The sequence below is a fragment of the Lissotriton helveticus genome, chromosome 8 (genome assembly GCF_964261635.1).
Source record: "Lissotriton helveticus chromosome 8, aLisHel1.1, whole genome shotgun sequence".
NCBI lineage: Eukaryota > Metazoa > Chordata > Amphibia > Caudata > Salamandridae > Lissotriton > Lissotriton helveticus.
In genome coordinates this window covers 1,693,605,007-1,693,623,474 of record NC_136069.1, presented here as the reverse complement: position 1 = coordinate 1,693,623,474, position 18,468 = coordinate 1,693,605,007, and the positions used below count along the sequence as shown (strand labels likewise).

Sequence of the window (18,468 nt, the reverse complement as noted above, 5' to 3'; positions counted from 1 at the left end):
CTCCAGGTGGAAGTTGAGGTCCCCCAGGAGGATGTAGTCGGCGGAGGGAAGGGCATGCGGGCTGACGAAGTCGGCGATGTCCTCGCTGAATCGTGTGCGTGGCCCCGGGGGTCGGTAGATCAGGGTGCCTCTGAGGGTGGTGTTCGGGTTGGTGTGGATCTGGAAGTGCAGGTGTTCAGCGGTGGTTAGGGTGTCGTCGGTGTTGGTCGTGATGCGGATGGTGTCTCTGTGGATGATGGCGATGCCTCCTCCCGTCTGGTTGGCGGTGCGGTCTCTCCGGATGATCTTGTAGCCCTCTGGGATGGCGATGGCGATGTCGGGGGCTGAGGAGGCGTTCATCCAGGTTTCGGTGAGGAAGGCAACGTCAGGGGCGGTGGTGTCGAGGAGGTTCCAGAGTTCGATGGCGTGTCTGTGGACGGAGCGGGTGTTGAGCAGGATGCACTTGAGGTGGTTGCTGCTGGTGTTCGGCTTGGCGGGTGCAGGGAAGGTCCGGATGCAGGTGAACTTACAGGCGTGGCAGCTGAAGGGTCCGTGGGTGTGCTTCGGGGCGGCTCGGTGACATCCTGGGATGCGGCCGGTGTTGAGTGCGATGAGATCGGCGGCGTTGTAGGTTCGTCGGGTCGGTTTCCGTCGGTGGGGGCCAGGGGTCCTGGCGCTGGTCGCGATCCGGTCGCGGACGGGCGCAGACGGGCTTACCTTTGGCGCGCCTTCGGCGCACAATCGGCGCGCCCGCTGCGCGTCAACGCTGCGCGTTCGCACGGTCGCCATTTAAGGCGAAGTGCACGGGTGGGCGGAGCAGCTGGGAGGCGGGAGCGGGGAGGGAACAGAAGGAAAAAAGGGGCGGGGTCGGCGGTGGTGGCGGGAAGCGGGGGGCGGCGAGGAAGGCGGGAAATACGAAGGCGAGCGGGCAGCGACTACGGGGGAAACAAGCACAAATGACAATCAATAACACGCTAACACGGGCAGAGCTACGTACTACAAGCACAAAAGAAGGTCAAAATAACACTTAGCACTGGCAAAAACAACGAGGGGAAAAAACAGGCACAAAGGATTGTAAAAACAGAACAGAGCAGAGCAACGACAGCAGGGTCAGCCGGCAGCGCGGCTGGCAGCGAGGCAGAGGGCACAGCAGGGGGGCACACGCAGCAGCTGGTGGCCGTGCGGCGCGGGGGTGTCCCACAAGTGGGTCACACTCACCTGTGTCGCACGGTCGCCTTTTAAGGCCAAGTGCGCGGGTGGGCGGAGCAGCTGGGAGGCGGGAGCGGGGAGGGAACAGAAGGAAAAAAGGGGCGGGGTCGGCGGTGGTGGCGGGAAGCGGGGGGCGGCGAGGAAGGCGGGAAATACGAAGGTGAGCGGGCAGCGACTACGGGGGAAACAAGCACAAATGACAATCAATAACACGCTAACACGGGCAGAGCTACGTACTACAAGCACAAAAGAAGGTCAAAATAACACTTAGCACTGGCAAAAACAACGAGGGGAAAAAACAGGCACAAAGGATTGTAAAAACAGAACAGAGCAGAGCAACGACAGCAGGGTCAGCCGGCAGCGCGGCTGGCAGCGAGGCAGAGGGCACAGCAGGGGGGCACACGCAGCAGCTGGTGGCCGTGCGGCGCGGGGGTGTCCCACAAGTGGGTCACACTCACCTGTGTCGCACGGTCGCCTTTTAAGGCCAAGTGCGCGGGTGGGCGGAGCAGCTGGGAGGCGGGAGCGGGGAGGGAACAGAAGGAAAAAAGGGGCGGGGTCGGCGGTGGTGGCGGGAAGTGGGGGGCGGCGAGGAAGGCGGGAAATACGAAGGCGAGCGGGCAGCGACTACGGGGGAAACAAGCACAAATGACAATCAATAACACGCTAACACGGGCAGAGCTACGTACTACAAGCACAAAAGAAGGTCAAAATAACACTTAGCACTGGCAAAAACAACGAGGGGAAAAAACAGGCACAAAGGATTGTAAAAACAGAACAGAGCAGAGCAACGACAGCAGGGTCAGCCGGCAGCGCGGCTGGCAGCGAGGCAGAGGGCACAGCAGGGGGGCACACGCAGCAGCTGGTGGCCGTGCGGCGCGGGGGTGTCCCACAAGTGGGACAGAGTGATGTCGTTGGTGCCGGTGCTGGGGTTGGAGAACTCCTTGACGATAGTGAAGAGCTCTTTGCTGTCGTGGGCGTTGTTGTCCAGTCGTTCCTTCAGGGATTTCTTCTTGGTGGTGCGGAGGAGCTGGTGGTGACAGCCACCAAGAATGAGACCTTTAAAAAAAAAGGAATTTATGGTCCTTCCCATCCAAAGGTTTGAAAGGAGGGTTTTGAACAGCCTTCAAAACCAAAGGAAGGTCCTAGAAGGCAAAGTAGATTTCACCGAAGGGCAAGAGATGGCAAAGCTTAGGAATAACTTAGAAACCAATGGAACAGCCCATTGGCCAGGTCATGCTTCACTTGGAAGGCATTTATTGTACACCATTGTGACTTCAAGGTTGAGAGATAAAAACTTGTATGAAACCCATCCAATAGAAACTGGGGGGTTTGAAGAGACAGAACAGTCCACTGAAGAGAACCCTTGAGCAGAACACCAAAAATCAAAGACTTTCAAGTGTTTTACATTGGAAGCAAGTAGACGATTGTCTACATTTCTGAACAACATCAATAATATGAGGTGGTAGACCTTGTTCCTCCAGCCCCATTTTTTCAACCCCCAAACCAAGAGGGAAAGACAACAAATGCCAGAGAGAGAGGAACGAGCCATGGAGAACCCCTGACATTGCTCTTCAGAAGAGGGAACCAACTGCATCTGGGCCTGTAATGAACCACCACAATTATTTGGGCCTTCTCCCACTAAATCTTGCACAACAGCCTCAGGATCACCAAAATTAAAGGAAGGCAAAGAGAAGCTTCTGTGGCCAATCTACCGTTAGTGCATCCACACCCCAACCTCCCTCCTCGGGGGACCTGGAGCAAAACCTCTGGACAAGCACAGTGCACTTGCAGGCAAACAGATCCAGAAAGGGGAGGCCAAACCTCCGAAGAATGTCCCTGAAGATGGGCCTTGTCAGCTGTAAATCCTGGGAAGGGGGAAGTTCTGACTCAAAGTGTCTGCCACCATGTTATCCAGACCCTTGATGTGAATAGCTGTCAATGAAAGTAGATGAGTTTCTGCTCACAGACCCAGAGTGCAGGCCAACTCGTACAGTGATCGACATCGTGTACTTCCCTGATGATTGATATACTCCACCATATATGTATTGCCTGATCTTACCAGCAAATGCCGGTGGAACGGGGGATAGCGGAAATGACAAAAAGGAAGGAGAACTGTCATTAATTCTCTCCAATTTGATGACCTCTGTTGTTCTGCCACAGATAATTTTGCTCCAGCTGAGATTATACCAATAAAGCTCCCCAGCCCACAGTACTCGCATTTGTTGTCACCACCATTGGCATCATCATTCCCATGCAAATGTTGTCCTTGGGCATCCACCACTGCAGAGAAAGTTTGACATCCAAAGGAAAAGGAACAAGTAAGTGTGTGTCCGTGATTAACAGGGCTCCCTGGGAAATCAAATGATACATCAGTGGTCTTATATGAAACCTCACCCATGGGATTGTAAAAACAGTTGCCACTTTATGACCCTAAATCTTTAATCATTGAAACAGGGAGGCGGAATTGCTGTCCATTATGGCCCTCAGCAACACCTGGAGTTGCGACATCCTGTTCAGTGGATTAAACACCTTGCCCAGTTGGATGTTGAAACATGCCCTAATATACTGAAGATCTTTGGAGGATGTCAAAGGCAAATGATGGTGGAGGATAAAAAAAAACAAAGCTTGGACGAAACAGTAGTCCAAATAAGGGATTATCGAAACTACCTTGAGATGAAGATGCGTCACCAGGAGGGCCTCCATCTTTGTGAAGAGCCTTGGAGAGGATCTGAGGCCAAACAGGAGCACCCTGAACTGCCAATCTTTGCCTCAAACACAGAAACAAAGGAATTTCTGATGTCCAATGCTCATCGGGATATGTAGGCAAGCATCAATCAAATTCAATATGGCTGACCATGTACTCGGTTCTATCAACAGATTTCTCTTCTGCAGGGTTTCCATTTTGAAGTTGATTTTCTTCACAGATTTGTTAAAAAATGTCTGTGATGTCGCTGACCATGTCATGAGTTATGTAATATGTAAGGTCAAAAGCAGTGTATTGGAGCTCGAGCAGCACTGTAACTAAAACGGGTGAATTTCACTGTGTTTTTATGAGTGACACCTGCGCCTAACTATAATATCCCTGTAACCTCTCGTTTTTTCAGTGATTTTCGAAGGTTTTCTTATTCCATTTCCTAATTTTAATGTCCCTGTAATCTTTGTTTTTCAGTTAATTTCCGTGTTTTTTTAAAGTAGTAGTTACATTTTCAAAGTGGTGGAGAAAGGGAGAGGGTCCTTTGACCAGCTCCCAGGAATCCCTCTGTGTAAATATAAAGGTAAATCCAGTGGGGCAGATTTATGTTAACTGGCGCATCCCCAGGGATTCGCCAGTTAATGTGCGCCACAGTGCGCCACTGCTCCGCCACCCATAGTGCGCCGCATTTACAATGCGGCGCACCATGGTGCAAGGCAGTGAAGATGCGTGACGCATCTCTCGGCGTACGGGCGGCGCATTGCAGGAGTCATGTCGCAAGTGCGACATGACTCCTGCAATGCACAGGGGCCACCTCTTCAATGCATGTTGCGTCACCCTTACGCCTGCTTCAAGCAGGTGTAAGGAATTGACGTAGAAAGTGACTGAGTGAAATCTCATAGATTTCACTCAGCCACTTTTAGGAGGCGTTCCTGCGCAGGAACGCCCCCCCCCTGCGCAGGAACGCCTCCTTATCGCGCAAGGCTTTCCAACATGACGCATCTCCTAGATGTGTCACGTTGTAAATAGGGCGCATTGTTTGCGCCGCCGTTGCGTCACATTAAGTGACGCAATTGCGGCGCAAAGAGGCGCAGGGGCCTCATAAATCTGCCCCAGTATTTGTAAAGCGCACAGCTACCAGGAGGCATCCCGGCGCTCGGGGCCGTCGGGAAGAATTAAGCAAGCTATTGCCCAGAGTCACATGGTGCTGGGCTGACCTGCCTCCGGTGCCAGGGATCGGACTGTGATCCCCAGCGTCCGGTGTCAGTCACCCTGGCCACAGCGCCACACCTCGTCCCTGTGTAGGACTCTTAGGAGGTACCCGGATGGCTTTTTGGCCCCCAGGGTCCTTCTGGGGTAAAGTGGACTTCATCTCCCAACCAGTATTGCGCTACAAGCCTCGTTTGCAAAGTGGTTGAGAAAGGGGGTATGGTGAGTGAAGATCTCTTAGCGATAATGCTGTGTGGGACTTACGGGAGGTAACAGGAGAGGCAGTTGGCCCCAAGGGACATCCTTGGTGGCCAACTACCCCTCCTGTTACCTCCAGTAAGTCCCACATAGAAGGATCGCTGAAAGGTTGTGGGCGGTTACTAACACTTTCTCCACCACTCTGGAAATGTGCCTCCTAGTACACCTCTAGTTGAAGCAGGGTTGCTAACAGGTTTTTGGTGACCACGCTCTTTTCTCTACCACTTTGTAAACGTGCCTCCTGCCGTACGTGGCTCTGAGGGTCCATGGGGTCCAACTACCCTTCCTGTTACCTCCAGGCATCACCTGTTAACTGCTTCTGCTGTTTACCGTGTCGCTGGCTGAGGGTGCGCCTCTCCGAGGGATCCTGCTCTCATTGTTTGACTCCTAACCTCTGGGGGCTTTCCTGACCTCGCCGGACCCGCTTCGCGGGTCCCGCAGCGCTTGGACATCTGGGGCTGTTGACTGTGGAGAGTTTGCGGCGGAGGAGCGGGCAGGCAGAGGAGCCGGCGGGGCTGCGAGCACAGGCAGGGACTCCAGTATCCAGGAGCCCCTGCGCGCCCATTGCTCACACCTGGGCTGCTCTCCCCGCTGGCCACGCCCCCCGCTTCGGTGCTAGAAAACTGGGTTGTGTCCATTGTCCCGTGGATCACCTGTTAACTGCTTCTGCTGTTTATCGTGTCGCTGGCTGAGGGTGCGCCTCTCCGAGGGATCCTGCTCTCATTGTTTGACTCCTAACCTCTGGGGGCTTTCCTGACCTCGCCGGACCCGCTTCGCGGGTCCCGCAGCGCTTGGACATCTGGGGCTGTTGACTGTGGAGAGTTTGCGGCGGAGGAGCGGGCAGGCAGAGGAGCCGGCGGGGCTGCGAGCACAGGCAGGGACTCCAGTATCCAGGAGCCCCTGCGCGCCCATTGCTCACACCTGGGCTGCTCTCCCCGCTGGCCACACCCCCCTGTCCACCAACCCACGATAGCCACTACTAGTGTATAAAACGGACCTTAGTTCCCGCGGCGCGGGAGCGCGCGGGAGGGTGCCGGGAGAAGCCCGGGACAAGGGCGGGACCGTTTGAGGCCTAAGAGGACTGGCCTGGCCCACCCCCCTTGGTTTGTGTCATTGTGCCTCCACATCGATACTAGTGAGTACACTTCTGGAACTGTAACTACCACACATCATGTGCTCTCGGGGTAGTCGCAGCAAGACTGCACTGGGATTGAGCAAGCCAAATGGGACCTTGGATGATTTTCTTGTGAAAACAAATCTGGCAATTGACGCCGAAATTACCAAAATGCAGAAGAGGGTTTCAATTGAGCTAGATGCTGCACGCAGGCTTTCTCAAACTTTTGCAAACTCCAAAAAATCTTCTTTGGGAAAAATTGCGTCTGCTGCATCCCCCCAACATGCCTCACGCCCTCTTCCTTTGATAATTCACGCTGATATCCATCATCCTTCCCCTTCTTCTCTACTCCCACCAGAGCCCACCTTTATCTTTACCTCCATGCCCTCTAAACCTGCTGAGGGACATGTGCCCACTGGACCTGGAATCACTATCACTCGGCCGGACATCTCCACCCCTGCCCCCCCCTCCTCTGTAGTAAAAAGGAAAAATTTAGATGGCCCAGCCCTGAAAAAGAAAAATTATGCAAGATCTGCTTACGCCCGCAAAAAAGCAAAAATTGCAAGGCAGCAGTTTTTCAATCACAGAAGAACACTGCCCAATACAGGGGAGCTCACACAAACATCAAACTCAGTCATCCAGCTAACAGGGGGTGATAGTGAACACAACCATTCTAACATCACTCTCGCCCCTGCTTTAGAGCACCTCCCTGTTTGTAGAGAGAACTTAATAGGGGGAGGGCAACACGAGCTAGGGAGGGATACGGACAAGGCGGGTGACGATGAAGACTTTCTCAAAACAGTCTGGGTTACTTTAAAACAACTATTGTCACCTTTTGAATTAAGACTGTCACGTATTGAGAATCATCTCCTTGAGATGGATAAGACCTTAGTATCCCTGGCCACTCTTAGCCTAAAACAACTGGAGGCCACATATCCCCGTATCGCTGAGGGTGTCCCCCAGGAAAGCAATGATGGCATCCAATCGGCTCTGGACCCTAACGCTGGCATCCAACCGGCTCCAGACCCTAACGCTGCCTCCCCTGTTCTTCAAACTTTGCTCCCACCACTACCAAAACCTACCCCAATTCCCAAACCTCGGACAATTCCAAACGTTTCTGTTCCCCCTACATCAAACCCATTAAAATCAGACATAAAACCCCCCAATAAACAGATACAGCCCAAAACTATTCCTAGGGCAGCCCATAAGTCGAGTAAGATTACCAACCCTCTTCCTCAGTGTATTGTCAACCAACATCAAAGTCACCAGAATTTTCGTGGGGGCTACATTGATCTCCCCCCTGATGCCGGGCCCTATGTTGTCATCCTGGCTGGGGTACCTTCACTTGATCCTCATTCGGTGGAGACCCAGTGGTCTCTAAAGAATAAGGTGATCCACTGGTTAAACCTCAATAGGCAGCTCTCTAACACCATATCATAACAATTCGTAGGGGAGGGTCCGAGGGATGTGATTTAACGACCCTACTGGCTAATACCCCCTATATAGCTACATCAAAAACAACAGAGCCAGTAGGTCGGAGAATGCTGAGATAGAAGAAACGACACTGATGGGAGGGCACAGATGGATTAACTATGGTGCCTAGAAAGAAAAAGGGGGGGGAAAGGGACCTGTCAACAAAAGCTGATTAAGTCCTATCAGCCCACCTACTGGCGGAGCCTCATCATGTAGGACTTCCCAACCTCGGACAGTGTGCAATCGCCCTGTGTATATTAGCAATGCAACACTGGACCAGGGTACGTTTATCGCAGTTGTTCGTACAAAAGGTAGGGCTGATATGTGCAGTGCAAAAAAATTAAATCAAGTGAAGTGTACTAAAATGACTATCAAGGCAAACAAAGACCTTTAATAGTGTTCGCCTGGACGTCAGATTAAAAGATAGTGAGGGGACAGTGTGAAAGAATCACTGTCTGACTTGCTTGGAAAAAATCCAACACGATCTGTATAGGGCCAACATGTTTCTGCCTTTATGTAAAAAATCACTGGCATTCGTCAGGGCCAAGCTCATATATGCTACTGCATAACCACTATCATATGTGGTGAAATAATGGAAAAACAAATTTATCAACAGATAGAATAAGTGTGGTCAATTAAGACCATCCTACCGCATCTTCTTTATATTGCAAAATTTAATGCAACAGATCTTCCCTGTGTAAAAAGAAAAAAGAAAAAACAAAGAAGAAAACACCATGTAGATATTATTCATACAAAATCCTCAATATTCAAATGTTATACACGTAATACATGAGGTGTATGACTGTACCCAACCAGTGCCAATTCCCCTCAACTCAGACTGGGCCATCCCTAATTTTGGATAGCCACATTCACAGTGCATTACGTCACCACCAGTCAATCAGTATCCCAAAAAATTTTTTGATTAACACTTACCCATCAATATGTGGGAAGTAAGCCTCACCTCACCCGGCAACTGCTCGGACGTGTAAGGCACCGCTCTAAACAAATAAACACAATCTCTTCAATAGATAATTGCTTAAAGGATAAGACCTTAGTGTATAGTTCAACAAAACCCAAACTGTTTTCTAATCTGTCAAACACCTATCCCCACCAGTGTCCCTGATGGCGGCATAAAACGACTTGGAATCGTAACCTATTTACAAATTTACAAAGAACATGAATGGCTGCCCAATGGTAATAATCTGGCACCTATTCTGTATCTCAATCCATGAATAAATGACTTGCTGCTAGCCAAAACGTTCTCTCAGCACTCAAACCAACTGGTCCAACCTTACCTGTCCGTCGGTACCTTGCGGCAGAATCACGAGCCGAAGGGGAGGCACCGGCGGACAGGCGGACCGTTTATTTATACTGTGGTAAAGTGAATGATTGTCTACAGCTGGTCCGTTCGACCGTAGATCCACACATACGCGCTGCATGGACACTACATAGCACGCATGCGCACATGCCATTTAGTTGTGTGCCACGCGACTGGTCCGCTATTCTATCTCAATGCAGACTAAGTGCGCATGGGCTGACACGGGCACTAACCCCCGCGCATGCGCAGTGGATTTACTACTAAACACTGATCTCCGCGAGTCAGCGCTAGCGCTGTACAAGGAGCCCCGCGGCTCAAATGTTGTTAACGTTTGTCCCTTATAGATAAACCCATCTGTAGTTGCCCATCACTGAAGACCAGCTCTAGCATGAGGCTCCAGTCTATTGTGAATTCTACTTTAGGCAGCACGTATTTACCCCTGAGTGGCTATGTGGTAGTACCCATAGGAGAGATCGATTTTAGACCTGCCCTCAAATAATTAATTCCTACTATTCTTCTGTCAATAATGAATAGTTATGCAGAGTTCATCACCTCACCACCTAAGCACTCACCATGTCAAGCACTAGATACAAGAAGTGAAACAGTAGGTCATAGTAGACATTAATATACAATGCAGAAAACTACCTTGTCGCACTGTTGATAATTAAGAAATCAATGTTGTGATGCTTATCAAAACATGAGATCGAGTTAGAGGGATAGTATGCAGAAAAATAAGCCACTATTCGCTGCAGCGCCCAGTAGGCAGAATAGTTACCCCCAATAAGGGTGCCGAAATTTCCACGAATAGATACACCATATCGTGACAACAAAAAGCACCTACAGGCAAATGTTAGCACTCAAATAGACAACCATGGAATATTGTCATTCAGCCCGTTAACGTCAGATTTCAATCTAAAAATCCATCGTTGTTCCTTGACAAAGAGGAAACGAGTGACATCGGTGATGTGTGACGGAATGTGTGGCTGTTCAAGCACAACCCAGAACAAATCCTCTGCTTTGTGTGATGCTTCCAAAAAATGATTGGTTAGGCCTGTTGATTGCTTCCTGCATCGGATTGTGCTTTTATGCTCGCTGATGCGAGACTTGATCATTCTCGTTGTGTGACCCACATACTGTTTATTACAAGGACAGGTGATCAAGTATATCAATTTGTCTGAATTGCAATTTGTATGTTTAGTGAGCCTCCATGGTCTATTGGTGCCAATGTCTACTGTCAGGGTCTTCTCAGCCACACATTCCGTCACACATCACCGATGTCACTCGTTTCCTCTTTGTCAAGGAACAACGATGGATTTTTAGATTGAAATCTGACGTTAACGGGCTGAATGACAATATTCCATGGTTGTCTATTTGAGTGCTAACATTTGCCTGTAGGTGCTTTTTGTTGTCACGATATGGTGTATCTATTCGTGGAAATTTCAGCACCCTTATTGGGGGTAACTATTCTGCCTACTGGGCGCTGCAGCGAATAGTGGCTTATTTTTCTGCATACTATCCCTCTAACTCGATCTCATGTTTTGATAAGCATCACAACATTGATTTCTTAATTATCAACAGTGCGACAAGGTAGTTTTCTGCATTGTATATTAATGTCTACTATGACCTACTGTTTCACTTCTTGTATCTAGTGCTTGACATGGTGAGTGCTTAGGTGGTGAGGTGATGAACTCTGCATAACTATTCATTATTGACAGAAGAATAGTAGGAATTAATTATTTGAGGGCAGGTCTAAAATCGATCTCTCCTATGGGTACTACCACATAGCCACTCAGGGGTAAATACGTGCTGCCTAAAGTAGAATTCACAATAGACTGGAGCCTCATGCTAGAGCTGGTCTTCAGTGATGGGCAACTACAGATGGGTTTATCTATAAGGGACAAACGTTAACAACATTTGAGCCGCGGGGCTCCTTGTACAGCGCTAGCGCTGACTCGCGGAGATCAGTGTTTAGTAGTAAATCCACTGCGCATGCGCGGGGGTTAGTGCCCGTGTCAGCCCATGCGCACTTAGTCTGCATTGAGATAGAATAGCGGACCAGTCGCGTGGCACACAACTAAATGGCATGTGCGCATGCGTGCTATGTAGTGTCCATGCAGCGCGTATGTGTGGATCTACGGTCGAACGGACCAGCTGTAGACAATCATTCACTTTACCACAGTATAAATAAACGGTCCGCCTGTCCGCCGGTGCCTCCCCTTCGGCTCGTGATTCTGCCGCAAGGTACCGACGGACAGGTAAGGTTGGACCAGTTGGTTTGAGTGCTGAGAGAACGTTTTGGCTAGCAGCAAGTCATTTATTCATGGATTGAGATACAGAATAGGTGCCAGATTATTACCATTGGGCAGCCATTCATGTTCTTTGTAAATTTGTAAATAGGTTACGATTCCAAGTCGTTTTATGCCGCCATCAGGGACACTGGTGGGGATAGGTGTTTGACAGATTAGAAAACAGTTTGGGTTTTGTTGAACTATACACTAAGGTCTTATCCTTTAAGCAATTATCTATTGAAGAGATTGTGTTTATTTGTTTAGAGCGGTGCCTTACACGTCCGAGCAGTTGCCGGGTGAGGTGAGGCTTACTTCCCACATATTGATGGGTAAGTGTTAATCAAAAAATTTTGGGGGATACTGATTGACTGGTGGTGACGTAATGCACTGTGAATGTGGCTATCCAAAATTAGGGATGGCCCAGTCTGAGTTGAGGGGAATTGGCACTGGTTGGGTACAGTCATACACCTCATGTATTACGTGTATAACATTTGAATATTGAGGATTTTGTATGAATAATATCTACATGGTGTTTTCTTCTTTGTTTTTTCTTTTTTCTTTTTACACAGGGAAGATCTGTTGCATTAAATTTTGCAATATAAAGAAGATGCGGTAGGATGGTCTTAATTGACCACACTTATTCTATCTGTTGATAAATTTGTTTTTCCATTATTTCACCACATATGATAGTGGTTATGCAGTAGCATATATGAGCTTGGCCCTGACGAATGCCAGTGATTTTTTACATAAAGGCAGAAACATGTTGGCCCTATACAGATCGTGTTGGATTTTTTCCAAGCAAGTCAGACAGTGATTCTTTCACACTGTCCCCTCACTATCTTTTAATCTGACGTCCAGGCGAACACTATTAAAGGTCTTTGTTTGCCTTGATAGTCATTTTAGTACACTTCACTTGATTTAATTTTTTTGCACTGCACATATCAGCCCTACCTTTTGTACGAACAACTGCGATAACCGTACCCTGGTCCAGTGTTGCATTGCTAATATACACAGGGCGATTGCACACTGTCCGAGGTTGGGAAGTCCTACATGATGAGGCTCCGCCAGTAGGTGGGCTGATAGGACTTAATCAGCTTTTGTTGACAGGTCCCTTTCCCCCCCCTTTTTCTTTCTAGGCACCATAGTTAATCCATCTGTGCCCTCCCATCAGTGTCGTTTCTTCTATCTCAGCATTCTCCGACCTACTGGCTCTGTTGTTTTTGATGTAGCTCTCTAACACCTCCAGGAGCGGGGTCCTAATGGTCAGGCGAGTCCCCTGGGTGGGTCGCACTCATAAATCCATACCTGGAGACTGTATTGTGGTCTCATTTGCAGACCCCCATACAGCCCAACTTATCACCACATGGGATCCATATGTTACTGACCAATCTATCGTCACCAGACCCCTTACCTTCTTTTACCCTCCTAAACAGACTGCAGAGTTACCTGGGGCCTGGTCTATAGCCCACAATCACAGATGGAAAGGTCAGGGGCACGGATGGCAACTCACTAACAACTGGTGGGAAGGAGTACCTACTAGGAATAGGTTTGAATGCCTAGACCAGGTGGATTGACTGGGAACTACTGTTCCTTCATCCCCTTTTAGTACCCATAACCACACAATGGATGCCATTAAGAACGATAAATTATTGCCCATTAACAAAAATTCAATCCTAATGGGGGTAGATCAGTCCCGCCCTGAACAGCATGCCCCTCCTGTACAGGTCACACAACAGATAGAGATGGCACACTCCCTAGATCCGAAAGATATAATGGGGAACGAGGGTCAACTTTATCAGAAAAACAGAAACTCAACGCACTCTCTCCTATCCTGGAATGTAGCAGGCTTGGGTAGTAAGATCACCCACAAACCTTGGTTGGAGATTGTGAAGAAGTATGCCATTCTTTGTCTGCAAGAAACCTGGCTTATGGAGGAAACTCACATCCAGGGCTACCGAACATTTCACTCACCCGCTGTTCCATCACCCCAGGGTCGCAATAAAGGGGGCCTGTGCATATACATCTCGAATGTAGGGGACGTAAAAGTATATAATTTTCATTCTGATCAGTATTTCCAAATTATTTTATTTAAATGGGGCACCACACAAAAGGTGATACTAGTAAATTTTTATAATAACATGCCACCTAAGGAAGTGGAATTGATCTTGAATAAAATGATTCACCATATTCACAAACTGAGAGATCAAAGCACGGGGGACCACGTAGTACTGTGGGTGGGAGATTTCAATTGTGCCATCTGTCCGTCTTCTGAGTTAGGTTTGTGCGGCCTTTCAGACCTCGGGGAGGATGGTCCTTTTCACTTCTCACACACCAATCTGGGGACTCTCCTTAACAACATCATATTCTCTTTTGACCTCACTTTTATCAACCAGGCATGTTCTCCCCCGGTTCCCTTTGCCCCAACATATATTGGAAGAGGCTGTGAAACTACAATGCACTAATATCGCCCACTAATCCCAACTTTATAACTTTTTGGGAGATTGGGGATGACCCAATAAGCGATCATTATCCTATCACCTTTGGGGTAAGGTTGACAGAGGGGATAGCAAAGGAATCTAGCGGGGCTCTTTATCCACTTGAGGTAACCCTAACAAAGATCAATGGGTATGTAATAAAATGGGAGAAAATGAATCCTACAACTTTCTTCCAGAATTTCATATCGTCTTGCTCTACAGACATATTTGTCTGTTTAGAAGAAGACACTGACCCAAAGGCCATCATGGCTGCTTTCTCTAATATCCAGCAATACATAAAAGACGCACTAACTAGGAGTCACAAAGAGAATGGGAAGCACAAAAACGGGTGGTTTGACTCCAGGTGTACAGCTGCTCTGAAAAAACTAAAGAAAGCTCTATCTGCTATCCCAAAAGACAGGGTTCAAATTTGCCATGCGAGACGAGAGTATAAGCAGGCAATTAACCAGCGCAGGGCGAAAATGAAAATGGAGGCCTGGGAAGCCCTGGGTGAAGCCGCTAGGAACAAGGACACCAATCTTTTTTGGAAAGTTATAAGATCTGTATATAGCCCAAAAGATAGTGACAATTCCATAGACGTAGCAATTACGGCAGAGCTCTGGGTAGAACATTATGGCAACCTTTATACCAACAGCCAGGGTGACACCCAGAATCAACAAAAGGCGACTTCATCCTTGGATGAAACAACGGAGGATTACCCGTTAAGTGCCTTCTCAGCACCCCCCTATCCAATTGAATTGGTTTTTACCACTCTAGAAGTGGAAGATGCCCTTAGGGAAAGCCCGTCAGGGAAAGCTCCCGGCCCTGATCAGACACCAGTGGACGTCTATAAATCAAATCTGGTTTTCTGGGTTCCATTGTTAACCAACGTTTTAAATATGGGAAACAAATGTGGCTTTATTAATACCTGGTCAGATGCAATCGTAGTGCCCGTCTTTAAAAAGGGGAACAGGGACGATCCTGCTTGCTACCGTCCAATATCGCTATTGGACGGACTCATGAAAATTGCAGGAAGGATCGTCCTTAAGAGGATTCAGTACTGGGAAGCAGAGAAAAAGGTCATCTCGGAGCTCCAATATGGGTTCCGAAAGGGACTGGGGACACAGGAACAATGCTTAAACCTGTCTTTACTGGTCTCTAAATACACTGAGGCCAAGAAAGGGGACCTGTTCGTTACCTTTGTTGACCTTAGCTCCGCATTTGATTGTGTGGACCATGCGCAGCTCTGGTCAACATTGGAACACATTGGGGTGGATCCAATCATTATCATATTCATAAAAGAATTATACAGAGAGGCCGGGGCAAGAGTGAGGTTCGGGACCCAGGGGCAATGTACTCAAAAATTTGCCATAAACAGAGGGGTTAGGCAAGGCTGTATACTTGCGCCCCTGCTGTTTAGTTTTTATATAAATTCCATCGCAGAGAATTTAATAAACTTGCCAAGTGATTACCCAGCTGTCAATGGTAGGCCTGTACCCATTCTCTTATATGCCGATGACGCAGCAATTATGTCTAGGACAAAGTTGGGCTTGCAAAGAGCTGTAACAGAATTTTCATCCTACATGGGTAAAAGAAACCTGAGGGTGAATATCTCTAAGACTTTCTCCATGTCCTGCTCCCAAAAAAACAAGACACCACAATGCTCAATATACTTGGAGCAGCAAAAAATTGCGATCACGGACACCTTCTGCTACCTGGGCGTTGTTTTTAATAGGAGAGGAAGGTGGAAACATGCAGTATCTGCTAGGAAACTTGCCTTCAACCGCGCTATAGGGGCCCTACGAACCTTTGCAGCCAAAATTGGGGGTAAACCGATCGCTGAGATGTTACAGATCTACCGGGCAAAGTGTATAGCGACGGCCACCTATGGAGCGGGTTTATGGGGCTTCGAGAATGTGTCCTCACTACAAACTTGCGAGAACATTTTTATCTGCTACTTACTAGGCGTGCACAAAACCACTTCGACTTTTAAGATCCACATTGAGGCTGGCCTCAAATACCTTAGTGACATTATAAAGTTATCACCCTGTCTGCTTTGGCATAAAATTTGGACTACCGTGGAATGCCAATTGAATAGAGAGCTTATCAAAGACTGTTTGACTTTGGATGGTGTATCAAAGGTTAAATGGCTACAATACGTTCAGACAATGTTCTCTAATATTGGACACCCCGAATTTTATGATGATCCAGAGTCTTTAGAATCCCTGTCTAGGCCGGCTCTCAAAAAACTTTTAATTACACACCTAGAAAGTGCCAGATGGAACACTGAGAAACTTAAAAATACCACCCTGAGCTACCAGCAAATTACCCCCACTGAAGGCCTTCAACTTTATCTCAGGACTGAAACTGCACCCTACCCTCGCATGCTCCTTACTAGGTTGCGCTTAGGGATTTTCTTTCGCATGATCACTTTCCCAAAACAGAATGATTGGGCCTCTTTGAACTTAATTTGCCCATGCGATGATCATTCAGCACAGAGTAATATCCATATCATGTTCTTTTGTAACCTGTACACCACCCCGAGGAAACTGTTCCTTTTACCACTACTCAAACGCTGGGGGATAAGAACATGTAAATCTGCATATTTGAAATTACTCTTGCTGGATGAGGAGTACGTCATTTTTGTTGTTTCTCGCTTTCTAATGTCAGTGATGAAATACAGAAACTCAATGACTTAAGCTTTACACGCTTAAATTAACTGAACACTGCAAAATGAGGCCTTCCGTTCAAATGTCTATCACAGACTTTTAATTTTCGGAAAAATGTTTTATATACTTCCTGCTTACGTGAAAACTGTTTTTAGATTTATGGTATAAACTGTACTTGTACGCTTTTATGATTTTTTGATAAATCGAATAAAGCTTATTTTACTTACTTACTTACTTACTTACCTCCAGGCATGCTGTTTCCCCACAAGCTGAGCAACGTTTGCGTTGGTTAAGGCAGTCAGCATTCTAGCTCTCTGAGCAAGCAGAGAGAGGAACTGAGAGGATTGCTGCAGGAAGGTCCTGGATGCATTGTGATAAGTTGGACTAGGGTTGCGGGGGGGTTAGATTTTAGGGGAGTGGGTTTAGGGTTCAGGGCTGGGGGTAGGGGTAGGGTTCGGAGCAGCTTTTAGGATATGGGGCTGAGTTTTAGGGATCTGGGCAGGTAGGGAGGGTGCAGTTTTCAGGGCATGGCACAGTTTTCAGTGTTCATAGCGGGGCTGGTGCGGTTGAAGTACTGTTTATGGGCCAGGGACTGGTTTTAGGGCTACGGTTAGAGGGTCAGGGTAGTTAACAGGGATGTGGTGGGTAGACTACAAAGCAGGAGGGCTGAATTTCAGGCCTCGGGCAGGGGGGGGCTCTTCTGGGATCTTTACCACAGGTATTACTTTACTAAACATGCCTTTACATTGAAATTCGTTGTAAAGGCATGCATGGTAAAGACGCTGTCATTGTAAAGGCTGCGTGGTTAAGGCATGCGTGGTTTAGGCTTGGGTGGTTGTGTCATACAACTGACAGTCCCCATGCTGAAATTTGATTGACTGCCAACGCTTCAACCATATAGTGTTGGTAGTCATCTTTGGGATCGGCTTCTGCAGAGTCCCAAGTAAAGTTAAAAAATAGAAAGGGGCAAGGTAGGAAGAGAGGGACTTTTGGGAGAAATGTTTGCCATGAATACAGGAAGGGGTCATGAATCAGCAGTAACATTTTTTTAAAACCAAGCACAGTCTTCTGCACTTGTTTTAATTATAGCCCCTGGGTAGGCCATATCCCAGGGGCATACTATAAAAATAGTAGGGGGTACACAGGCCCCCCCTCCTAGGGCTTCCGAAAGCCCAAGAGACGTATCCTCACCAGGGCCCATATGTATAAATTAATTCGGGGGCCCATGCGGCCTACCTGCAGACCCTGGGACCACCACCCCCTGGGGCACTTCTCAAATTTGTGTACAGGCACCCCAAGGACAACCACCCCCACATGCAAATATGATGAAATAAATACAGGGAGGCCCAAACTGCCCCCAGGGCCCCAGGGACCACCACTTTCCTGGAGCACATTTCGGTAAATAAATGAGGGTAACCACTTGGCTACCCTACAGCCCCAGGGACCACCACCTTCCCAGGGCTTATTAATTCAATGGCAGGAGGCCATGCAGCCCCACTCATGGAGCTATGGATGGCCCTGGAGACCGCCAACCCCCAGGACCAGCTCCTGCTACCTCCGAGGTTCCTACCCTCAGGAGTTAGCTGTTTGCTTTTGCTTGGTGGGAGCTGACTGCCCCGGGGTGGAGGGCCTCACAGCCCTCATCCTATATTTAATGAAGGCCAGGCCCCAGGGAATGCGGTCCCTTGGGCCACAATTGTCCCAGGGAGGAGGGCCTTTATAGATGGGCCTCGTAGGATGGGGTCCCCACCTCTGAAATCGGCCCTGGCAGCCTCGCCCTCTACA

General features: G+C 48.4%; 1 protein-coding gene across 1 annotated transcript in view; it reads left to right on the top strand.

Moving 5' to 3' along the window:
- LOC144774121 (extracellular calcium-sensing receptor-like) overlaps positions 1–18,468 on the top strand; it is a 148,086-nt gene that overhangs the window by 55,074 nt on the left and 74,544 nt on the right. Inside the window, exon 4 of the mRNA XM_078659145.1 lies at positions 3,643–4,007. Within this exon, the coding sequence (XP_078515271.1) occupies positions 3,643–4,007 (365 nt within the window). The remainder of the gene's footprint in view (positions 1–3,642; positions 4,008–18,468) is intronic.